General features: G+C 44.9%; 1 protein-coding gene across 1 annotated transcript in view; it reads right to left on the bottom strand.

Moving 5' to 3' along the window:
* Positions 1–4121: 4121 nt before the first annotated feature.
* The window catches only part of LOC135492512 (MAM and LDL-receptor class A domain-containing protein 2-like), a 60774-nt gene continuing 41902 nt past the window's right edge, over positions 4122–22993 (bottom strand). The window contains exons 81-97 of the mRNA XM_064779026.1: positions 12355–22800; positions 11964–12110; positions 11178–11659; positions 10639–10905; positions 9979–10405; positions 9383–9699; positions 8899–9205; positions 8398–8547; positions 8059–8225; positions 7524–7881; positions 7088–7264; positions 6621–6807; positions 6393–6466; positions 6145–6241; positions 5674–5767; positions 5200–5265; positions 4122–4911 (exon numbers count right to left, since the gene is read on the bottom strand). Of these exons, the coding sequence (XP_064635096.1) occupies positions 4849–4911; positions 5200–5265; positions 5674–5767; positions 6145–6241; positions 6393–6466; positions 6621–6807; positions 7088–7264; positions 7524–7881; positions 8059–8225; positions 8398–8547; positions 8899–9205; positions 9383–9699; positions 9979–10405; positions 10639–10905; positions 11178–11659; positions 11964–12110; positions 12355–22800 (13826 nt within the window). The 3' untranslated portion in view covers positions 4122–4848. The remainder of the gene's footprint in view (positions 4912–5199; positions 5266–5673; positions 5768–6144; positions 6242–6392; positions 6467–6620; positions 6808–7087; positions 7265–7523; positions 7882–8058; positions 8226–8397; positions 8548–8898; positions 9206–9382; positions 9700–9978; positions 10406–10638; positions 10906–11177; positions 11660–11963; positions 12111–12354; positions 22801–22993) is intronic.

The raw sequence follows: 22993 nt of genomic DNA, 5'->3' as shown, positions 1-22993 counted from the left end.
GTCACCTTGTCTTGTAAATACATATAGTTCTGTGTATCAAACCTAAGAAACTGCTGTGCAGCATAAAAGAGTGACATATTTTTCAGCCGATAGAGGAGTCTATGGCTTAATTAGACCCTTGATGCTTCCAAAACTAGTGTTCATTTCAATTTAGGTTGGGTCAGCTGAAGTGTTGATGTTCGGGCAATGTATGGCTAACACTCTGTCACACTCTGTCAGTAAGTGTAAAAGAGGTTTTGGAAGCGTGGAGAGAACCACCTGAGAATTAATTTGACCATGATACAAATGATACCACAAGAAAGTGCTCATCAAGTGCTTTCTAATGAATGGTCATGTCAAAAGGTTGTGACAATTCTAACTTTTTGGGACCATTTTGGAATGTTTATTCCAACTCATTTTAAAGACACACCACTGTATATGTCGTGAAATCATTGTACATCAATTCACACTGAGCGTTTCCAGCTTGAATTGAAAGGAACCTTACACAGTTGATGAACTTGTTGATGGTGTTTTGTAAATACTTCTCCTTCATTTGCATGCTTTTGCAAAATGCACTACCTGCCGGCCAGTCGGTTTATGAAAACAGACACATTTTCTGGTGAAATCTTTACTCTAGTATTATCAAGGCAAAATACTTTGGCGTTAACTATTTTCATATGTCTGTCCATTTCGAATATGGCTTTGACATGTAGATTTGTCCCTGGGGAAAGAATCTGTGAGCCAATGTTAGATTTATTGGACGATAATTGGTATCAGCTGCAAGCACTGCTTGAGTCATGAAACAAATGCTATCATTAGACAGTGCTGGTCAAGAGCTTTCCAACAAATGGTCATGTCGGTTAGTTTTGACGATAAACAAACTTTTCACGAAATATTGCTGTGTCAGCACTCGGCAGAAGATTATGACATCTTGAGTTGTGTCCAGGGACAGATCATACATGTTAACTAAAAATTATACTTATCTTAGGAGAAAAAGATAAAAAAGGAGGAAAACGTCACATTTTCTGTTCAGTGATTGTTCTACGATAACTGCGTCTTCACTTTCGTCTTCCAAGGATTTGAAGATTTTGGTCTTGGTGTCTCTTGCTTGATTGGCTGGTTTGAAAGTCTTGGTTATGCTTACTTCACAATCACTAGTTTTAGTTGTGGTTCAACTGAACACCATTTTGAATCCAGGTTGGTGATTTTGAATCGAATTGAGCTGTTTTGAGTCTCTGGACAAATTTCCAGCAAAAGATAAGTCAAAATGATGTTCTGTTGGAACTCTCTCTACTTCACCACGAATAAGCTATTCAAACCCACTTAATCATGTTAATTAGGTATGATTAATACACATTACTTAATACTTTGATTCTTCTTGCCACATTTTAATCAAACACATCTGACGTTTCTTTTATTTTTCTTTAAAAATTTCTGTTACAAATCCGGGTATCGCATTTATTTGGCGAGTGGTTATTTTGACTCTGTCGTCTTCCATGAAATACTGCTATCATCTGAGCTCTTATTCAAGTCACCCAGATTACCCCTCATACAAGGGACCTTAAAAATACACACATATTTGGATTTAAGATAGTGCTACAGTTTAGATGCAACTGTTTTAGATCACTCCCAAATTACGACAAAAATTGGTATTTTAGGAGCCCAGGGGTGACGAAGGCGAAATTTATGTTGCAAGATGATTGAGCTCTCTCGACTTTTAATTGTTTTAATGTTTTGTTTTTTCTCCCGAGTAGCATTGCTTTTTGATGCGGAGGTTTCTGTTTACTTTTACGGTTACGATGTGTTTGGAAGGTGATCGATGAAAAAGCGGCGCAGATTATGGCTGACTGGTGGCGCCACCTAAATGTGAACTGCTGCATTTAATCCATGACAAGTGTTTTCGTGAAATTCTCAGCTTAGGCTGCTTCAGGTTCTTGCAAACGAGAGAAATTGAAGTAACCAGACAATGTGGTGTGCTGCAGACGTTTTCAGTCTGTCTCTGTAACTGCTTTGGGTTGTACCATTGGTACGAGAATGCCTCGGGTTCCATGGCTGGACCTGTGTGCTGTAGAGGAAGATGTTGTTTCCACTCTTGGCTACACTGTGTAAAAATAGATGTCACACTCTGTCAATAGGCTGCTGTATTTTAAACTTTCGTCAACCGCATCAGAATCTAACGTTAGATCTTTAAACTTTGGATATATTTCTAGACAGTGTAAGCATGGTAAGATGACACCACGTGACTATTTTGTAACACCCTGTAGTATCAATTACAACCTAAAATGGTCACGTTAATACATTTTGACAAGTACCCCAAGGGAAAGCCTCAATACAGCTTAATGATGGAGAGAGGGATGAGCCTGGTTATTTAGGTGGTTACTATTCAAACTCCCCCTTCTTACATGCTATGGTCGTTTGCATCGGTAATCACTCTCAGAAGTGGAACATATTTTACCATGATATTCAATATTTTTGAAAAGTTTCTGCCGCTTGGGTTATGAAATGTGCTAAACTGAATTGTTGGGAGGGAACAAAACAAGTGTCATAGTTTGTAATGTGTTGGAGCATTGGCCGAAAACATATCATCAATTTGAAACAATTGTATAGTATGCATGGCATAAGCCTGTCCATGCTCATATGAAAGTCATTTCAATAAAAGATAATGCACATACTAGTGAACTACTTTTAACAAGAACAATTTATTCAACTCTAAAACTGACTTGACTATTACGTTTCATCTTGTAATATAAAAAGTACTGCACAGATTTAAAATTGAAATTCTTTGGAAAATTGTGCCTTTCCGCTTATTTGGCAGTTTCATTTAGCACAGAGCATTGCCGGCCACCTCAAACTAGTATTACCAAGAGCAAACACAGCTAGTATTGATAACAACATTGGCTGTCTGCCTTGATAGATATGTCATAAAAGTTGAGGAACCACTCGCAATGCTTTTCGGTGTATCTTATTGCAATATATTGGTTCGTTCTCTCTCCTCAATTTGGTCTCTAAGGTGTCCCCCACCACTTTCCAGCTTAGCTGACTTCTATGTATGGTCCACATGTACATGTACTGTAGTGTCTAGATGTAGACGAACAGATCTCATCATTTTTTGTCAATTATAGATCAAAGACAACAAAAACATTTTCTTTATATCCATGTGTTCGTTCATCATTTCGGTCAATGTATTGCTTTGACCGATGTCGATCAGGATACTATCAATAAGCCATCGGTTGACAGAAGGCTTCTCTTGGTCTCTGGTTGCAAATGAGTTGAAGGGCAGCAGCAGTCTCAATTGCCCTCCAGTAGCTAGGCCACCCCATTAGTGCTGCCAAAATCAGGGAACGAGTTTACAATCCCCGATCACACCCCAAAAAAAGGTCATCGGTTGACTAACCAAGCACCACTGTTCAATGGATTTATAGTTGAATGCGATCAAACTACGTCATTTCCGATCGGGGATTCTAAAGTTTAGCCAAAATTAGTGTGTCGCGTGCGTTATATTCGAATATCCCGCTTTCCTAGGCCCTTGCTTGGCGATTTGGTAGACTCTTGCTCTTGGCCTCACTTTGAGTCTGGAAAAATTTCGGACGCCATTGACAAGCGTGGACTACTCTCCCGATATTTCCATTTTATGCCTTTATTCCGGTAAGGTAATATCTGAAAATCGCTTTTTTCGATAGAGTGTGAAGTAACGTCTCAGAGGCTCGATATGGGTCTTTGTAATAGGCCTTCAGATACATGGCAGACCAGCTTTTGGTGTCACGCTTTTTTGGTTGGAAGTGAAGCAAGTTCTCTGAGCAACCCATGCGGTTGTGGAAATATGTTTTTCATTTAGGGGTTTTCTTTAACATTTCTCTCTGATTAGGTTCAGGACAGTAGCACAGGGAGGCCTTTATTGTACACAGTATCGATAAATGGTGGTTTGCGGAAATAAGTTGCGGTCATTCTGAAAAGCCCTTTTCACAGGCAACGTATATGATTATCATGGCATAAGAGTAACAATGGACTAGCTTAGCTTATTCATGCAACTTTCTACCAAGTTCCAGCAAGTTTTCAGTTTAGTTCAAACATTTATAATTTTGTTCGAAAGTGGGGAGATAATAAAACTACACAAGATAATTATAATAATGATTTATCTTTATTCAAACTTATGAACAAGACTGTCTGAAGGCAGTGGTAAAAACTGATTTCATATATTATTTTCATCACAGTTTTAGGCCATGCACCATTTTATTCTTTAACTTTAGCAATGAGGTAGCAACAATCATTTTACTTGAAAAATTAGCCATTCAAGAGTTACAGCTTAGAGATTTCGAAAGAATTCACATGGACACTCTCAAATCAATTTCTCTTGAAGGTGGCTGACTGGCAAACGATTTGTATAGCATAATCTATTGAATAATTGGTAAAATATTTACATAATGTACAAAATTGTTGGTTCAAAATATACATTACCGGGATTATATATCATTTCTGCAAGCACCGATTATAAAAATATAGGCACAAAAGCTACACTTTTAGTATATTTTAGAAGCACCAATATGAAAATAGCTAAATGTTCTCTCTGCATTTTAAGTTATCTAAACTTTATATACTGCAAGCTTAGACCAACTGGTCATGGGTGTGTACAAAATTCAATCCACGTCCCATAGGCACAGTATTGGAATGGACGGTTACAAAAATCTAATTAAAACTGATAACACAGGTCTAATAAAAGTCAACATCTTGTTCGCCTCGAGTTTCGATTTAAAGTTTCACAAAAATAAACTATAGTCAAGACTTTATAAACATGAATTTAAATTGTAAAAGGTGCTTTTTTAATACACGTCTTGTCTCAAATTGGTGTCCCGAATCAGAGACCTTTCTTGATCAGGTGTAGGAGGCTGGGTCTCCATCAATTGGATTGTTGATTGACATCGGGCCTAAGCCTGGCTGAAAAAAACAAAAATTAAGAGAAATTAGGTGCTGGGGTTGATAAGAATAGGCACAAAGGGACTAGAAATACACAACTTGAGATTGATACGGGCGAGGTTTCCATGGATACCTTACTCACAGGCAATTATTTCATCAAAAGCTCATTCAGAGGTGAGACATTCATGGAAAGGTCAATTACAGGCTATGATTTCTTAAGTGAGGGATCATAGCTATACTTAAAACACCACAAATTAAACAATGAATAATGTGCTTTTGACTGCTTCCACATTTTGCCCCGTCACTTACATTGATACTGCCTTGATCTGATGCAGCACCACCGAATACTGATCCATCCATTTCATTCATTGAAAACTGGAAGAAAAAGAGATATCAGAATCCATTCAAAATTGGCGATTGCGCAACATTGTCATAACGTTATTTGGTACGAGTGTCGGAACAGTTGTTTCAGGTTTTATGGCAATGTGGCTTACGGTAATTAAGGCATTGCCCTTTGATTATGGTATCTATAAATGACATCTCCTGTCTATTTGATAACGGACAAATAAAGAAGATGTCATGTACTAAATAAACTTAAGGAGAGGGCAACTCATATCCAAACTCGAGACCCTCACAAAAGAAAGATGGGACCCCTTTCGAGACACTTACATTTGACATTTCATTCATGCCGTAGGAGGGATTTTCCATTCCCACCACCATGCCTCCAAAACCCCTAGAGCAGAAAAAAGATTTGTTAGAAAAATAACACGATCATATGCTTACATCATTGACTTGTAGATCACCGTAGTTGTCGTAAACAGGGTTTTCGATACCTTGGGACGAACCGTTGTTGTAGCTTACGGTGAAGAGGGCGCTTCTAGAAAAGAGACAGACAGGATTTAAAGGGGAAGTCTCCTGTGCGGTCCATGAAAGTTTTATGATGTCTGCTCGGGACACAGCTGAGACTCTTTTACTGCAGATTAATCCTATGAATTCCTGTTTTAAATCTATGGACTTAAGCCCACAAAACGTAGTTTTCCACCTTACTTTTCATTTGATTCTTATCTGCCAGTTTCAACCATACCCTTATTTACAAACAAAGACTTGTCATCAGGTAGAATTGTGATAACATGTACATTGCTTGGCAAGGTTGAAATTTCACTTCTTACCAGGACACATGCGCATGGCATAACCAAGTTATTACATAACCACAGCCATTATTACTCCCTGACTTCTCTGTAGAAAGTGACTTACTTTTGCCTTCGCTTCTTGATTCCGAGGTAAAGCAGAACCATCACCACGGCAATGAGAATAACAGCTCCAACAATACTGACAGGCACAATGATACCGACTGAAAAAAAAGGACGAAGAAAATATCAGATTTGATTTTAGTTACAATGAAACACAATTACCGTGCTTATTCCGTCCTGATTTTTGTGTATTGGTAATTGTGCTTTATGAAATTGTTGTTTAAGAAAACCTTGTTGAGAATGATAACTTACTTGAAGTTGATCCTTGGGATTGAGGTTGTGGAGCCGGGCCGGCCTCGTAGCAACGATAGGTACCTATGCTACAGCTGAAAACAGAATAAAAAACATTTAAATACTGCAGCTTGGGAATCTTGTGTGGATGTAGACTACACAATGAATGATGCCAGAAGCCCGGACAATGGACTCGGGGATCAACGAAGTGATCTGAGCAGTCTACCAATGTCGATTATAATTACTCACTTCTGACAAGTAGGCCCTTGGAACTCAATGTTGACACACGCCGCTCCGTTCAGGCAGAAGTTCGGTGGACATCCAGCCTCACAGCTGGCTTCATCAGATCCATCTAAGCAGTCTTCATTTCCGTCACACTTCGCTACGCAGCTCATAGTACGGCGACAGTAGGCTTGGCCTGGAGCACACTTCTTGGCTAAAAACAGATGACATAGAATTAGGAATTCGCAACTTGAACTTAGGGCCTAGATGCACTAGACTTTTGAGTTAGTGTTGGTTGGAGAAGTATATTCAAAGTAACTGATCTGGTTGTGCTCCAGATTGAGCCTGCTGGTTTGGTAGCCGAGTGTTGAACTAGACTATTAGGCTTCTGTAACAGTTGTGCACCTTGAAGTTTAGAAGTTACTTAGCATATAGAGCACGCAGGAGAAAAAGAACATGAAAGAACCTTGCTCAAGGAGACAATTACTACTTACTGCAGCCATATTCATCATCACCATCGGGACAATCTGGAACACCGTCACATGAGAAGATGCCACTGATACATTTGTCCTGATCTGTTGTACCTCGGCTACAGGTGAAGAAGCCCTTGTCACATGTCTGAGGAGCGATAGTCCATGTCGAGGAGGAGTCGGGCGTTGTTTTTTTGTCGACTGAAATTACAAACAAATCGTTAAAATACAACATGCAGCCAAAAAATTGATCGACCCCCCTCAAACTTTCTTCTTAGTGTTCTTGAACCCAACTCTCCAACTCTTGCAGTGACCTTATTGCTGGTGATGTACCATTATATTTCAATATTTTGGTGACCTATGGCAGCCGGTATAGTCACACAGTTGATTATCAGCTCTGTGTGAGACAAGGAGGCCGTCACAACCCCAGCCGAGAAACTTAAAAGACCGTGCCACTTACCTGGTACTTGAGTACTAGAACATCCAAGCTCATCGGAGCCATCTGGGCAATCGTCAACTCCATCACATCTCCACATGTTAGGCATACACTGCCTACGAGCCGCGCAGAAGAAGTGTGTGAAGTCACAGAGACTGGTCTCGTTGTGGGTCGGTGACTTGCCATTCCTGCATTCGGGGGTGAACGAGATGTCATCGATCGAAATATCCGACCTCACACCATTACCGCGAATACCCTCAAAGACAACTGTATAATCTTGCGTGTTGCCGACCTGGACATTGGCATACTGCCACTGGTTGCCTTGATGACCACTCTTAGTCCACATCAACGCTGTCTGCTTGTCGCTATTTTCGGTGTAAACCTGGAAGAGTCAAACCTTTGTATTTTATTAAGAGTCCACCTGTCCTGAAAGGTTTTTGTACTTATATCGTACCCTCATCATGTAAGTATATATTTTTCATCAGAACATAGAAAAAAGTCATCATCTGTCTAGAAAGTTTTTAAACACAATGGTCAAAACCGTCTGTCGTGCTCTCACCTTCAGTGTTCCCATACTCTCCGTAGAGCCAATCTGTTGGACAGCGCCATCGTTCATGAAGTACCAGAAACGCAGGTAGCATCGGCCGATCGTTGCAGGGAATGGCGGCGTCTCCAGTCTTGCCTCATCTCCGACAGCAGAGAATCCATTGACGTAGGCAAAGGTACCTGGAGTAGAGAGTCCTGGTTAACTTCAAAATTTTTACATTGTGTCAAATTTCTCCCCAAGACATTATATCACCGCTGATTGCAAGCTTTCTAACAACTAACATATCAGTAGGGCCAATTGTCACTTTGAGATGTGTACACTTTCCACATTCCACACTCGGCAACAACGTACCTCCGACGCCCTTGGTATGATCAAAGCCTGGTCCGGTAGAAGACGACGGTGCACGCTTATCGAGTGTCCAATCCAGACTGTCATCTTGGCGCTGGATATACTTGCACGAGTCGAGACCGCTTTCGAAGTTGCAGTCACCTTCTCTCAGAACTGAAAGAAAAATTCAGGATACGCTATTAAAATTGTTACTAAGGATACTTAAGTTGACACTTTTATCTCCGAGCTTCATTCTAAGTCCGAGGCCGGTCATGAGGCCATCACTGGTTCATCAGTTCTGATTACAAAAGTCGATAATGTTACAAATAGCTCCATCAGAAATAGCTGATCCTGTGCTTTCCAACAAATGGTCATGTCAATAGGTTTTGATTGTCAAATCTCTGGGTGTTCTGAGCTTTGCATTCAGCAACAGACTTCATCTTCATCTACAACTATTAAGGACAATCTTCTCTGTTTTACACTTGACAACAGATGCCGCCATGAGTCCACGAAGAAATAACTTACCACAATACGTTGGATCTTCATCAGAGTTATCGCCACAATCCGACCGGCCATCACACAGATATCGATAATCGATACACTGTGTCTTATCCTTGCATTGGAACTGATCCCCGCTGCATTCCTGCTGTTGCTTACTCCTCGCACAGTTTACAAAGCTGATGTCATCGAGAGCGATATCGCCACTGTAACCACTTCCCCGCTCAGCTTCGAATATGATGGCAAACTGGTCGGTCACAGTGCTGCCAATTTGGACGGAGCCTTGCTTCCACTGGTCTCCTTGCTCCCCTGTCATCTCCCATAGTGATTTTACCTGGAATACCAAAAGAATTTGAGAAATGTTCTTTAAAGTTGCTGAAACTGGTCCTGGTGGAAAGAAATTTTGTTATTTACCAACTTACTCAAGCACAAATAACACCAGGCAAAATCTGTGCTTTTAGGGCACCTTCCACCCAGAAAGAGACACTTCTGTCTTTGATACGGTACATACCTGGTTAGACGTGTCCTTAATTAGTACTCGGAGCGCCCCAATGGTGGAGCCGTGCATGTGATACCAGAAGTTCATAGTACATTGCGTTGACGCATAGTGGTAGATAGAGCTCTGGAGATGTGCCTTGTCACCCTGGCCTTTCTCGCCACTTGTCTCGATGTACACATAGTAACCTTGCGCTGTACCGGCAGTATGATCGACCGACGGGCCAGTGTTAAAACTTGGTGTTGCCCCCTGGTGGAGAGTCCAATCAATCGAGTCTCTGAGAGAGTTCTTCCAACCGCAAGTGGTATTGCCTTCGAATGTGCAGTCAGTGCCTGGAAAAATATGAAAGTGTGTGAATGAAAGGGACTTCTTCATCAAGTGGGTCATCTCTGCGTGTTTCTTTAGACAAGCACTTGTTGCGGGCCATTACAGTAGTTATTGACATTATAGGCAAAATCACAGCTACTGATGTTTCTCCCCACATCTCTTGCATCTCTAACAATGGCACTAGGAACAAGGAATTTTGGTTTTATGTCTGGCTCAAAGGTGGCGATTGAGGTAAAGGGACTTTGCTGTCACCGCGATAGAAGTCATAGTAAGATATGACTCACCACACATGCTCTCATCAGTTTTGTCGCCACAATCGTCAAAGAAGTTACACATCTGAATTGGGCTGTAACATTTCCCGTTGTCGCAGCTATACATGTTAGCGCCACAGGCTCCAGGCGTTGGTGCAGGTCCGGTCGGTTGACCTGGGAGTATGCCACTAGGAGTTGCCTCACATTCCGGAGTCAGTGAAAGATCATCAAGGGCAATGTCGCCTCGGAAGCCATCACCGATGACGCCTTCGAAGACAACCTCAAAATCTCTCCTCTTGGTGTTTCCGGCACTGAGATCGATTTCCCCTCTTTGCCAGTTGAATCCCATCGGAGTGCTGTGAGTGCGTAAAACGATGAAGTCTCCCGTGTTGTAGGAGTAACGCAGGAGGATGTTCAGCGCGCCAACATGGTTGCCTCTCATGTGGTACCAGTAACGAGCCTGGAATAAGAGAGAGGGATGCCTAATTATTAGCAGAGGACCAGCTTCAATTCAGGTTATATGGGTTATACAGCCCTTAATGTTTTTTGGAAATATTCCCTCTTCAACAAAGCCCTTGAAAACGTTGGGACCAAGGGGGTACCCTTTCTTGCATTGTGAAAGAACACTTCCCTTGTCAGTTTTTGGCAGATTTAAATCTTGGATAATTCTGAAAATAAACTAAAATCTCTCACCTTGCATCCAACAGTGCTACCCTTGATAGCATATGAAGAAAGATGAGCGTTATCTCCCTGGACCCGTGGCCAAGATGATTCAATATAGATGTAATATCCTCTGTCCGATCGCGTCGTGTGATCGGTAGTTGGGCCGGTATTTTCTGAATCCGTACTTCCCTGTCGCAGGGTCCAATCAAACGTGTCACCAATCTCTTGATGCCAATCTGGACAGATGTTGTGTTCAAAGTCGCAGCGTCCTTTGTAAGAAGCGTCACAGATGCTGGCCTGGAATCAAAGGAGGTTCAATTTGGTATAAAACTTATCCTGACTGAAGGTGTGGATTGATAGGCTCTACGTTCGCAGCTCTGACTGTTCGTTGAGAGATCCAAAATAGCTTCTTTGATCTTTTTGACAACAAATTAGTCCCCCAATCTGAAGGTGTGTCAGCTATTTCTTGTCTTCTCTTTCTATGTAATAAGTCTGATACAGGTTAAAGCGTAATCAAGAAAATAGAACAGGCATGTTTCCTTTATTTGAATTTTGAGAGAGTCCCTTACCTGCTCATCCGAGCTGTCTCCGCAGTCATTAGCAAAGTCACACTTCAAGTTCTTGTCAATACAATACTGGTTCGAACATGTGAACTGTAGAGAGGAGCAGCCTCCAGTCGGCAGGACAGGGGCACAGTCAACAAACGTAACATCATCAATGCTGATATCTCCCTCGAAGCTGAAGCCTCGTTTCGCCTGGATGACGAATTGCACATTCGTCATTGCACCGATGAACACGCCAACTTGTCTCCAGCGATCGCCTTGGTTTCCGCTGATCGACCACATCTCGTACTGTTGCCCGTTGTAGGCGTTGAGGACATGAAGCGACCCGATGTTAGGCCCGTTCATGTAGTACCAGAGACGGAGTTTGCATTGTGGGCCGGTGCGCGAGATGACTGGTGTCTGGATGTCGGTGGAGAGTTGGAAGGAACCGAGGGAACTGTCAGTGTAGAGGTAGTAGCCGGTTCCTGTACCTTTTGTATGATCACGATCTGTAACAAAATTTGTTGAATGAAAATTCTAGGCAGTTGGTTGGCAGGTCATTTTCACTCCACATGTGAGAGGGGAGTACATCAAAAGCCTGATACGTGAGCAGCGCCGTATTTCACGAGGGTTCAGGGGGGGGGGGGGGAAGTGCCCCCAGATGTCTTCAATCTAGTTCAACTTGCACGGATGGCAAGGTTAGCATCTTGGAAAGTCACTTCTCAAAATGAAAGTATCTTCTTGTCAACTTTCACTGTACCACAATTCGGAGAATTTGAAAGCAACCAATTGAGAAGTAGTGGTAAACCTTACCTGGTCGATATTGCAGCTCATGCTGTGTTCCAACACTACCTTGTCCCAAATCCCACTTGAACGTCATATCAGAAGGTGTACCTGATCTTAGGTTAGGGGCGTACCAGTTACACAGGTCGCGGTTTTCAAATGTACACACTCGCTTCACTGAAAATAAGATCGAAAGATACTTTAGGGATCAATCAAGATATTCGTTCCTCAGAGGTATATCAATTTTCTTTCCTTATGACTAAACAGTTGGTGTGATCAATACTCTGACAACTTTTTCTGATAAGACTATTTCAAAATTTTGGCCCACATCACTTCAAAGAGAAGACTGACAAAAGTTAAACATCAAAGATTTTTTTCCGAATTTCACACTTAGATCAAAAATGTCTTTCATGGTACTCACCACATGTAGCTTCGTCCGAGCCGTCATCACAGTCGTTCCTGAAGTCACACACCTTCACTTTGTCGATGCAAGCCCCATTTGAATGGCAGTTGAACTGGTCGGCTCCACAGGTATGGGGTGCCGTGGTCCCCGGCGTCCCTGGGCTGCTGGTACTGGGCTGATTCGGTGCAATCGGAAGCTGCTGTGATATATACTGACATCCTGGTGTGAACGAGACGTCGTCAATGGCGATATCACTGTTGTAGTCATCACCAACCTTTCCTTCGATGATAACCATGAAGTTTGCAGCTTCGTCCAAGGTGATCTCTAGTCTATTCCAGACGTCTCCCTTGTCGCCCGTGTCTTGCCAGATTTGGCGCGTTGGAGGACCGTTCCTGTATTTTCTAGTGAACACAGTCAAAGAGTTTACATGTTCACCATACATATGATAGTACAATCGCATCTTACACGCACCATTAGCAGACGCTGCAAATGTCCTTGTTGTAAGCCAAGCTTTTTCATTGTATACTCTCGGGAACGATGTTTCAATGTACATATAGAAACCTAAACTGGTCCCTAGGGTGTGATCCCGCTGAGGCCCACTGAAATACGTCGGTGTGGTGCCGTTAAACCTTGTCCAATCAAACTGGTCTTCGACACCATTTTGACCCTGGGAGAAGTCTCCGAGCCCAGATTCGAAATCATATTTCTTGTACGTGCTACAGGTGGCGCTACTCTCATCAGAAGCATCTCCGCAGTCGTCGGAGAGATCGCATAACCTGTTACTATCGATGCATGCCCGGGACGTCGTACACCAGAACTTTCCATTATTTGTATCACAGGTTGTTGCAGCGGGTGGAAGACCGCAATCAAAGAATGTAACATCATCAATACCGACAGCAGTCTTGTACTGAGCTCGACCCTGGGCGTAGAACAGTAAAGAGAATGGCTGACTGCGCCTTCCAATCGATACCTTCGCCTCTACCCACTGGTCTTGTGAAGAGCCATAGAAGTCCCATAGAGGAGTCTGCTGCCCATTTGAGTCAGTGATGTACAAGATCAGTGACGGGTTGCGCTGTCCGTACATGTAGTAGAAGAACCGGATCTGGCAATCGGTCGCGGATTCTCTGTACCTCGGGCTACGTAGGTTCGCTTCCTTTCCAAAGGCTTGTCCGCCAGTGAGGTCGTGGATATACATGTAGTAACCGTTGGTATTGCCACGGGTGTGATCGTAACCAGGTGCGGTATCTCTGTACTGGTCTGTCATTGCTCCATTGGCTCGTTCCCAGTCGAATTGATCCAACTGGCCCTGCTCATACCAACCACACGTGCCACTCTCAAAGTTGCAATCTGACGGAGCATTGATTGTCATAGGCGTAGTTGGTACTGTGGTTGCTGTGGGAAGTGGGGTGCTGCTTCCAAGGACTCTACAGCCTGGTGCGAAAGAAATATCATCCACTGCGATGTCACCTTGCCAAGCTGCCCCGACAACTCCTTCTATGACCACTTGGAATGGCTGGTTCCTATTGAGCCGGATTTCCTTCTTCATCCATTGGTCACCTTGGCTACCTGAGATTTGCCCTATCGAGGTCAACGGGCCATTACTTGATGGTCTGGTGTAGACGTTCAACGAACCAATATGCGAGCCATACATGTGATACCAGAATCGTATGGCGCAATAACTGACAGGGGTGTCCATATTGAAGCCAAGCTGGGCTCTGTCGCCAGATTTACGTGGCGAGGATGCCTCGATGTACATATACCATCCCTGGTTTGTACCACTGGTATGGTCAACTAACGGTCCCGTGTTACTTGATGATGTTGATCCCTGCTCTCTGCGCCAATCAAACTCATCATTAGAGATCTGTACACCGTTACAGAAACCGTTCTCAAAGTCGCATCGGATATAGTTATTACACAAAGAAGGCGCCTCATCTGATCCGTCGCAGCAGTCAGTTTGGTAGTCGCATCGCAGCTGCAGTGGAACACAGTGACCACTGGTACATTTGAAATATCCACTAGGGCATGCTGATGGTGGGGCAGGGTAGGCGCATTGGTCAAAGCGTATGTCATCAATGGCAATATCTCCTTGCCAAGTTAAGCCAGTTCCGATAGTTGCCTCAAAGATGATTTGGAAGTCCGATTTGCAGACAGGTAGAGATATTGTAGACAGGAACCATTGGTCACCTCTATTTCTATACAAGTTCAGTAAGAGTGTCTCTTTTCCGTTACTGCTGATGTAAACATTTAAGTCACCAATACCACTGCCGTACATATGGTACCAGAAGGAGAATTTGCATGTCAGGCCGGACTGCTTGAAAATCGGGCTGACGAGTCTTGCTTTGTTTCCTCGTTGGCCGGAACTTGTCTCAATAAAGGCATATTTCCCTGTTTTACTATTTGTTGTGTGATCAATACTTGGTCCCGTTCCTGAAGACGGAGTGCCACCATTTCCAATCGACCAATCAAACTGGTCCCCAGCTTTGGCATTTGTCCATGAGCAGAAGTTGTTATTCTCGAACGTACAGACAGACGGGCAGTTATCTTCATCGCTACGGTCTTGGCAATCGTAACGGAAGTTACAGAAGTCAGTGGCATTTCGACACTCACCATTCTTACAAGCCATCTGGCCAACACCGCAGTTACTAGTTGGCGGAGTTGTTTGAGGAATGACAGTTGGTAATACTCCTGTTGGATCTTGAATACACGTTGGCGTGAATGACACATCATCTAGACCGATATCGCCCTGGTAGTCTAGACCACGGACACCCTCAATCACAACCTGGAAGTCGACGTTACTGACGAGAGTAACAATACCCCAACGCCAGGCGTCGACTTGGCTGTCTTTTCTGCTCCAAACCAGTGCCATCGGTGCTCCTACAACCTCTCTCCTGTAGATATTCAGAGCGTTTACATGATTGCCATACATATGGTAAAAGAACCTGAACTTGCAAGTGCGATCGGAAGTAGGTTTGAATATAATGCTACTAATCCTTGCTGTTTCATTAGGCTTCCTTGGTGAGGAGGTTTCCAAGTACAAATACATTCCAGTGCTATTCTCGTAAGTGTGATCCATCGCTGGACCAGTTCCTAGTGATGTTGTGGAGCCGCTGTTTCTCATCCAGTTGAAATCGTCATCAGTGTCTTGCTTCCAGTTGCAGAAGCCATTTTGGAAATCGCATCGTGGGAAATATCCACCGCAATTCTGTTCATCTGAGCTGTCACCGCAATCATCTTGGAAATCGCAGAGTCGCAGTTTGCTGACACAGCCACCATTCTTGCATTTGAACTGATTAGCACTGCACGTTGCAGGCTGAGGGAGGGAGCAGTTTACAAAGGATATATCATCAACGGCAATGTCACCCGATCTGGATATATGTGTGGCTTCGAACATGAGTTTCATTCCACCATAGACACGTCCTGTTCCCACGGTGACCTGGTTCCATTGGTCCCCTTTGTCACCAGCTTCTGTCCAGAGGTCAATTTTCGAAGTGAAGGGGTTGGCATTCTTTAACTTCAACAGATATAGGCTAAGACGCGAGCCTACTGCAGCACCAGTCATGTGGTACCAGAAAGTAACTCTGCAACTTGCAGCAGCGAGGCTGATGGCTGGAGACTGCATTCGTGCAAAATTTAAGAAGATTCCACCTTGGGTTGAGTCGACGAACATGTAGTATCCATTAGCTGTACCAAGGGTGTGGTCAACAGAAGGTCCGCTGATGACGCTCGGTGTCGCCCCCTTGTTTCTGGCCCAGTTATACAGGCCAGCGCTGTCGTCCTCCCAGTCGCACTGACCTTGTTCAAAGTCACATGCACCACAATTAACCTCGTCAGAACCATCGTTACAGTTAGTGACAAAATCACATCTCTTATTTGCAGCAATGCATTGTCCATTTCTGCACTGCCACTTTCCGACACCACACGGGTTAGATGTCGTCATGGGGAAAAGAGTAGGAGGTGCTGTGGGCAGGACTCCTGAGTAAAGTTTACAATCTGCCGTGAATGACAAATCGTCCAACCCAATGTCTCCTTGCCAGCCTTTTCCGATTTGACCTTCAATGACAACTTGGAATGGCGATGAAACTGACAGCTGGATTTCTGCCCGCTCATAGTAGTCTCCCTTCGATTGGTCGAATCTCCAGATTTCTGTTAGGGCACCGCCAACCTGGGTGCGTACATAAACAGTAAGAGCACCAATATGGAGACCGTACATGTGGTAGAAGAACCTAAATGCACATTGACCAGTAGTTGGTGCCAATGTAGGACTGGCAAGTCTTGCCTTCCAGTCCCACTTATTAGGCCGGGAGGACTCGATATAGATGTAGTTTCCAGCAACACTGTTTAGCGTGTGATCAAACGTGGGCCCAGTCCACTGGGATGATGTTTTGCCTGTCTGCCTCGTCCAATCAAAATCATCATCCTGAAGCTGCTCCCAGCCGCAGAAATTTGACTCAAAGTCGCAGCGCCCAACGTAGGCAGCACAGGTGGCGCTCTTTTCATCTGAGAAATCGCCACAATCATCTTCGTAATCACATTCTTGGTTCTTGGTGTAGCAAGATCCTCGATCGCATTTAATCTGGCCAGCGGGACAGTTCCCTGCGATGGGAGTTGGAAGCGAACAGCCAACGAATGTGATATCGTCAATAGCAATGTCTCCTTGAGTACTGAAGCTCCTGCGTGCGGTAACCTGTATCTTAAATGGCGAGGTGTGGCGGCCGATGATAGTAGCAATCATATTCCATTGGTTTCCTGCATTGCCATTCAGCGTCAAGAGTCGTGTGACACGTTGATTTGCATAATGTTCAACAAAGAGGTCGCCGATGTCCACGCCATACATGTGGAACCACATGACTATTGTGCAAGTCTTCCCCGACTGTTGGAGCCAAGGGGACCTGTAAACAGCTCTAGTGCCCTGGGTTCCAAAGCTTGCATCAACATACATGTAGGAACCGACAGGGGTCAGGGTCGTGTGATCAAAAGCTGGGCCAGTGTTGGGATCTGCAGTAGATCCGCGATTCTTTTTCCAAATAAATGAACCACCTCTTGTGTTATTCCAACCGCAGGCAACATTTCCTTCAAAAGTACAGTCGTAACCACAGTCAATCTCATCTCCACCATCTGGACAATCTTTGATGAAATCACAGACCTGTGTCTGAGGTAAGCAAATTGGACTGTTGGCACATTGGTAGACGCATGGAGGCACTGTTGGTGGTGGCGGAGGACAGACCTGCCCGACGTTAAATGCTAAATCGTCAATAGCGATGTCGCCATCGTAATCTTTTCCACGGACACCTTCAATGATGATCTGGTACTCCACAGGAGTCGCCGCAAAGTCAACGTATCCCACTCTCCATTGGTCGCCTTGGTCTCCGGAGACCTGCCAAAGTGTCTTGCTGCCACTGCCATACTGGTACTGCATCACTCTCAATGTGCCGATATTAGCTCCCTTCATGTGGTACCACACCTCAAGGCATCCCGTAGTCTCATTGTTAAACTCAACAGACAGGAACCGAGCTCGATCACCTTCCTTTCGGGGACTTGATGTCTCAATGTACATGTAGCCACCGTAAAGTGTGCCTGAGGTATGATCAACAGATGGCCCTGTACCAAAAGAGACTGTCTCGCCTCTTGCCCTCTCCCAATCAAAATCATCATATTTCCAAGTGTTTTTCCATGTGCATGTATCGACTTCAAAATCACACATCGCAGTAGGAAGGCAGGCACCACTGTCATCCACTCTGATGTCATCGATGGCGATGTCTCCCGTGTTCCCTATACCACGAACAGCTTCAAAGACTAATTGGTACGGTAGGACAGAGTTGATGGAAAGCTGAGCAACGTGCCAGTCATTGCCTTGGTTAGTGCTCATACTCCAGATGACGGCACCAAGTTGGTTTCTCTCCCGACGGTAGACGTTAAGCGTTCCCATTTTGGTACCATACATATGGTACCAGAAGGTGACACAGGCGCCGTCAGTCTGCGGGTAGAGTGGACTGTCCAAACGAGCAGTGTCATATTGTTTCCTTCTTGATGCCTCCATGAACAGATAGTGACCGACACTAGTTCCATACGTATGGTCATTACTTGGGCCGGTATTTGCTGATATTGTGTCACCACTTCCTAAAGTCCAATCAAATACATCGAATACATCCTGAGTATAGCCACACAAACCATTCTCAAAGTCGCAAGTTGGTGTCGGTGGGCATAGACCCTTATTGAATGAGATGTCATCAAGCGCAATGTCCCCATCATAAAATGGTCCAGAGAGCCCTTCAAAGATTGCTGTAAAGACTCCTGTTGTTGGGATGTGGATCTGGGCTGGCTTCCAGTCTGGTCCCTGGTTTCCAGCCATCGTCCAAAGGACTGTTTCAGCTCCCTTGTCATCTTGGGAAACAACGTTTAGCCTATTGACACTCGCGCCGTACATGTAGTACCAGAACTTCACGCAAGCTCCAGTTGCGGTTGCGTAATAAGGTTTGGCCACGATCCTTGCGGTATCATTCTCATTCTGTGAGGATACCTCCGTATGGATGTAATAACCCGCTGAGGAACCTGTGGTGTGATCAGCAAGTGGTCCAGTACCCTGTGAGGGGGTGGCACCAGATGCTCTCGTCCAATCAAATTGGTCTTTTGTATCCTGCACCCAGTTACAGATATCCGTCTCGAAATCGCAGTCGTTGATACTGGGAGCATGTGTTGGGATTGTGACGGGCAAGGTTGTTGTTGGTATTGTTGTCGTTTTTGGGCAAGGGAATGGATCATATTTGACGTCATCAATGGCGATATCTCCGGTGAAGCTTCCATTATGGACGCCCTGGAATAGGATGACAAACTCCTCCCTCGAGACAATCTCCACCTGTCCCTTGAACCACTGGTTGCCCCGGTCACCTGTCTGGGACCAGATGAACTGAGGCGGCTGCTTGTAGGCCCTGGTGAAGACGGTTAGCTCGCCAATAGTGCTGCCGTACATGTGGTACCAGAAGGTGAAACAGGCTCCGCTTGTCGGCTCAAAGTGCTCACTCATGAGCCAGGCCTTTTCTCCATTTCTACTCCCGTCACCGCTAGTCTCAATATAGAGGTAAAATCCTTGGTCAGTTCCTGTTGTGTGATCTGTGGATGGACCGGTGTAAAAACTAGGTGTTGCTCCGTTATTTCTTAACCAATCGAAATCATCATCGGTGATGACATTGGTCCATCCGCAAAGATCTTCCTCAAAGTCGCAGAGTCCGGTAGGCGGGCAGGCACCATCTGTAACTTGTAAGTCATCGATCGCAATGTCACCTCGATAATCTGCACCAACGATGCCATTGACAATGAGAGTGTAATCACTTGACATGGGATTCAAGGTCACCTTGGCGCGCCTCCAGACGTTATCCTGGTCACCTGCTTTCTCAAATATCATGTCTGTAGGGAAATTGCTTGTAGTTTTCATGTGGTAGATTTGAAGTTTTCCGATCGTTTGGCCAGACATGTGATACCAGAACTGAAGACAGCGTGTTGCTGAGCTGTCGTATACCTTACTCTCGATACGTGCCACATCACCCTGCTTCCGTGGGTATGATGTCTCAATGAAGAGGAAGTAACCAGAGTCTGATCCTGTTGTATGATCAATTGGTGGTCCAGTCCCGTATGATGGCGTCCCGGCCTTTCCTCTTGTCCAATCAAAATCATCATCAGTGTGTTGCTGCCAGCCGCAGATATCGTCTTCAAAATCGCAAATCAAAGACACTGGGCATGGAGTGTTTGTGACGAGGACATCATCAATGGCAATATCACCGCCATAACTCGAACCAACGGTGGCCTCGATACTGATTCTGTAGTCCACAGCTGATGAAATATTCCTCTGGGCGAGTTTCCACTCGTTGCCCTGGGATTTGGTTCGCGTCCATAGAAGCGTACGAGCTGTTCCATTCTCCATGAAAACACGGAGCGTATTGATATCTGGACCAAACATATGATACCACATGCTGAGGCAATGTCCTGTCACTAACGTCGGTGGAAGAACATCGCTGTCCAATCGTGCAACTTCACCTTGCTTCCTTGGTGATGACGTCTCAATGTACATGTAGTAGCCGAGACCAGTGGTGTGGTCACCACGTGGCCCGGTAAAACTTGATGATGTACTGCCACGTTTTCTTGACCAGTCAAAATCATCGTCCAAAGCCTGGCGCCAGTTGCAAGCATCGGTTTCAAAGTCACAGCTTAGAGCTGGAGGCTGTTTGTTAGGGTTGCAATAGTCGAATGTGATGTCATCAACAGCGATGTCATCGGTCTGATCAGGTGAAAGGAAGCCTCGCTTTGGTTCAGCCTCGATGAGAATCTGGAATCCACCATAAATTGTTCCAAATTTCTGTCCAATATAGATTGTGTCCTTCACCCAGTCGTCACTTTGGAAACCAGACCGGAAGAAGAGTTGCGTCTTTGTACCATTGATGAGCGCACTGACATAGAGGACACCAGTGTAGGATCCTCTCATGTGGTACCAGAAATGCATCTCACACTTGTCTGATGCTGTCGGCAACACGGGACTGGCTAACTGAGCACGGGTCAAGAATTGCCCATTTGCACCCTCAACATACATGTAATATCCCTGTGCTGTACCAAGAGTGTGGTCAACAGTTGGGCCGGAGACAAAACTTGGAGTATGGCCTTGATGTCTTGCCCAGTCGTATTGCCCTGAGCTGATGTCGGTCCAAGCACACTGATCCTTCTCGAAGTTGCAAGGGCCGCAATAAGCCTCATCTGAGCCATCTTTGCAATCGGACTGGAAATCGCAAACATGGCTGCTTGGGATGCAAGCACTCTTGTCAGCGCACTGGAAGTCCGTTCCACAGGGAGCAGGAGTAGTCACAGGTGGTGGGGTTGTTGGAGGAGCCGTCGGGAGAATTCCACCGCTGTAAGGTTTGCAGCCAATTCCAAACGATATATCGTCAAGCGCAATATCGCCTCGGAATCCATTACCCACTGTTGCTTCAATGACAATCTGGAAGACCTTCGTATTGACCAATGGATACTGGAGTCGCTCCCAGAAGTTGCCACGGTTACCTACTTTCTGTCTTACAATTTGCATCGGTCCATTTGAGGATGTTCTGTAGTAGACGGTCAGGTTGCCAACATTGCTCCCCAACATGTGAGAGTAGAAAATCATCCTGCACTGATCGGCACCAGTAGCAGGTGCCCACAAGCGACTGGAGATTCTTGCCGCATCTCCGAAAACTCTCGGGTTGGAGCTCTCGATGTAGATGTAATGGCCGCTGTTCAAGCCTGTGGTATGATCGCGACCAGGTCCGGTAGCGGTGGAGGCTGTTGTGTCTGTGTGGCGTGTGAAGTCAAACTGGTCATTGGTGTCCTGGGTCCAGTCACAGAATCCACCCTCAAAGTTACATCGCGATGGGTAGGACCCACAGGTGAGTGAATTCTCATCACTGCTGTCACCGCAATTATCTGTGAAATCGCAGAGTTGGGTTTTGGCTATGCATGCTCCTCGGGTGCAGCGGAACTGGCTCGCAGGACAGGTTGGCCGAACTGGTCTCAAAGCGCAGTTTCTGAATTTGATATCATCAATCGCAATGTCTCCGAGAACAGAGAAGCTCCTTATAGCTTGGAAGTAGATTTTGAACTTGGAGGTCACACGGCCAACTCCTACAGCACCACGGAGCCACCGGTCGCCAGCATTGCGAACACTCCTGTACCACATTGTGGTGTTCCTGTCACCGACTGCTAAAACAACACGGAGTTCGCCGACATTTTGACCGTAGAGATGGAACCAGAATTGAATAGAGCAGGTATCAGATGCTTGTTGGTATTCCTTCGACATCAGGGTTGCGTAATCATTCGTGTTTCCTCGGCTGGCATCAACGTACATATATTTCCCATATACGGTGCCCAGAGTATGATCGATGGAGGGTCCGGTGTTACTCGTGTCAGTTCCATTGCTTCCGACAAGCCATTTATAACTTCCCGGACTAACAGCCGACCATCCGCAAAGACCTGACTCAAAATCACAGTCAGTGCCGCAGTTGTTTTCATCCTGTTTCGTAACAGTACAATCGGAGACAAAATCGCAAACCTTGGAAATCGGCACCGTCGTTCCATCACCACACTGGAAGATATTCGGCTGCACAACAGTCGAACATGCGCCGTCATCAATGACGATATCATCAATAGCAATATCACCTGTATATGACGATCCAATGGTCCCTTCAAATAGGACGGAATAGTATGTGGAAGCCTTCAAGGTCAGCTTGTCGGTCAACCAGACGTCACCCTTGTCACCCGATTTGCCCCAGATTTTACTTTTCGTTCTTCCGTCATCCAGGTAGATGTTGAGATTGCCAATGCTGCTGCCGTACATGTGATACCAGAAGGTTAGGCAGCGGTCTTTGGTGGCATCGAATACTTCCGATCTGAACCAGGCTTTCTCACCATTGGATCTTGGGGATGATGCCTCGATGTACATGTAGTTGCCTGAAATTGGAAAGGAAACACCACTTGACCTATCTATTCTGAGACCAACATTTTATAACCCGTGTCTCCTTGGGTTAGTGCATGTAGTTGAGATCTCTGAATCCTTTCATCAATACATAGTGCTAACTCATAGAGAATGTGCATTGGCCACTTCAAATAATTCACTGACAAAAGTGCATTGCTCCTCTGCACA

This window comes from Lineus longissimus, chromosome 8 (assembly GCF_910592395.1).
Source record: "Lineus longissimus chromosome 8, tnLinLong1.2, whole genome shotgun sequence".
Lineage (NCBI taxonomy): Eukaryota > Metazoa > Nemertea > Pilidiophora > Heteronemertea > Lineidae > Lineus > Lineus longissimus.
The sequence above is the reverse complement of the archived record's forward strand: the minus strand, read 5'-3'. Positions and strand labels throughout refer to the sequence as shown.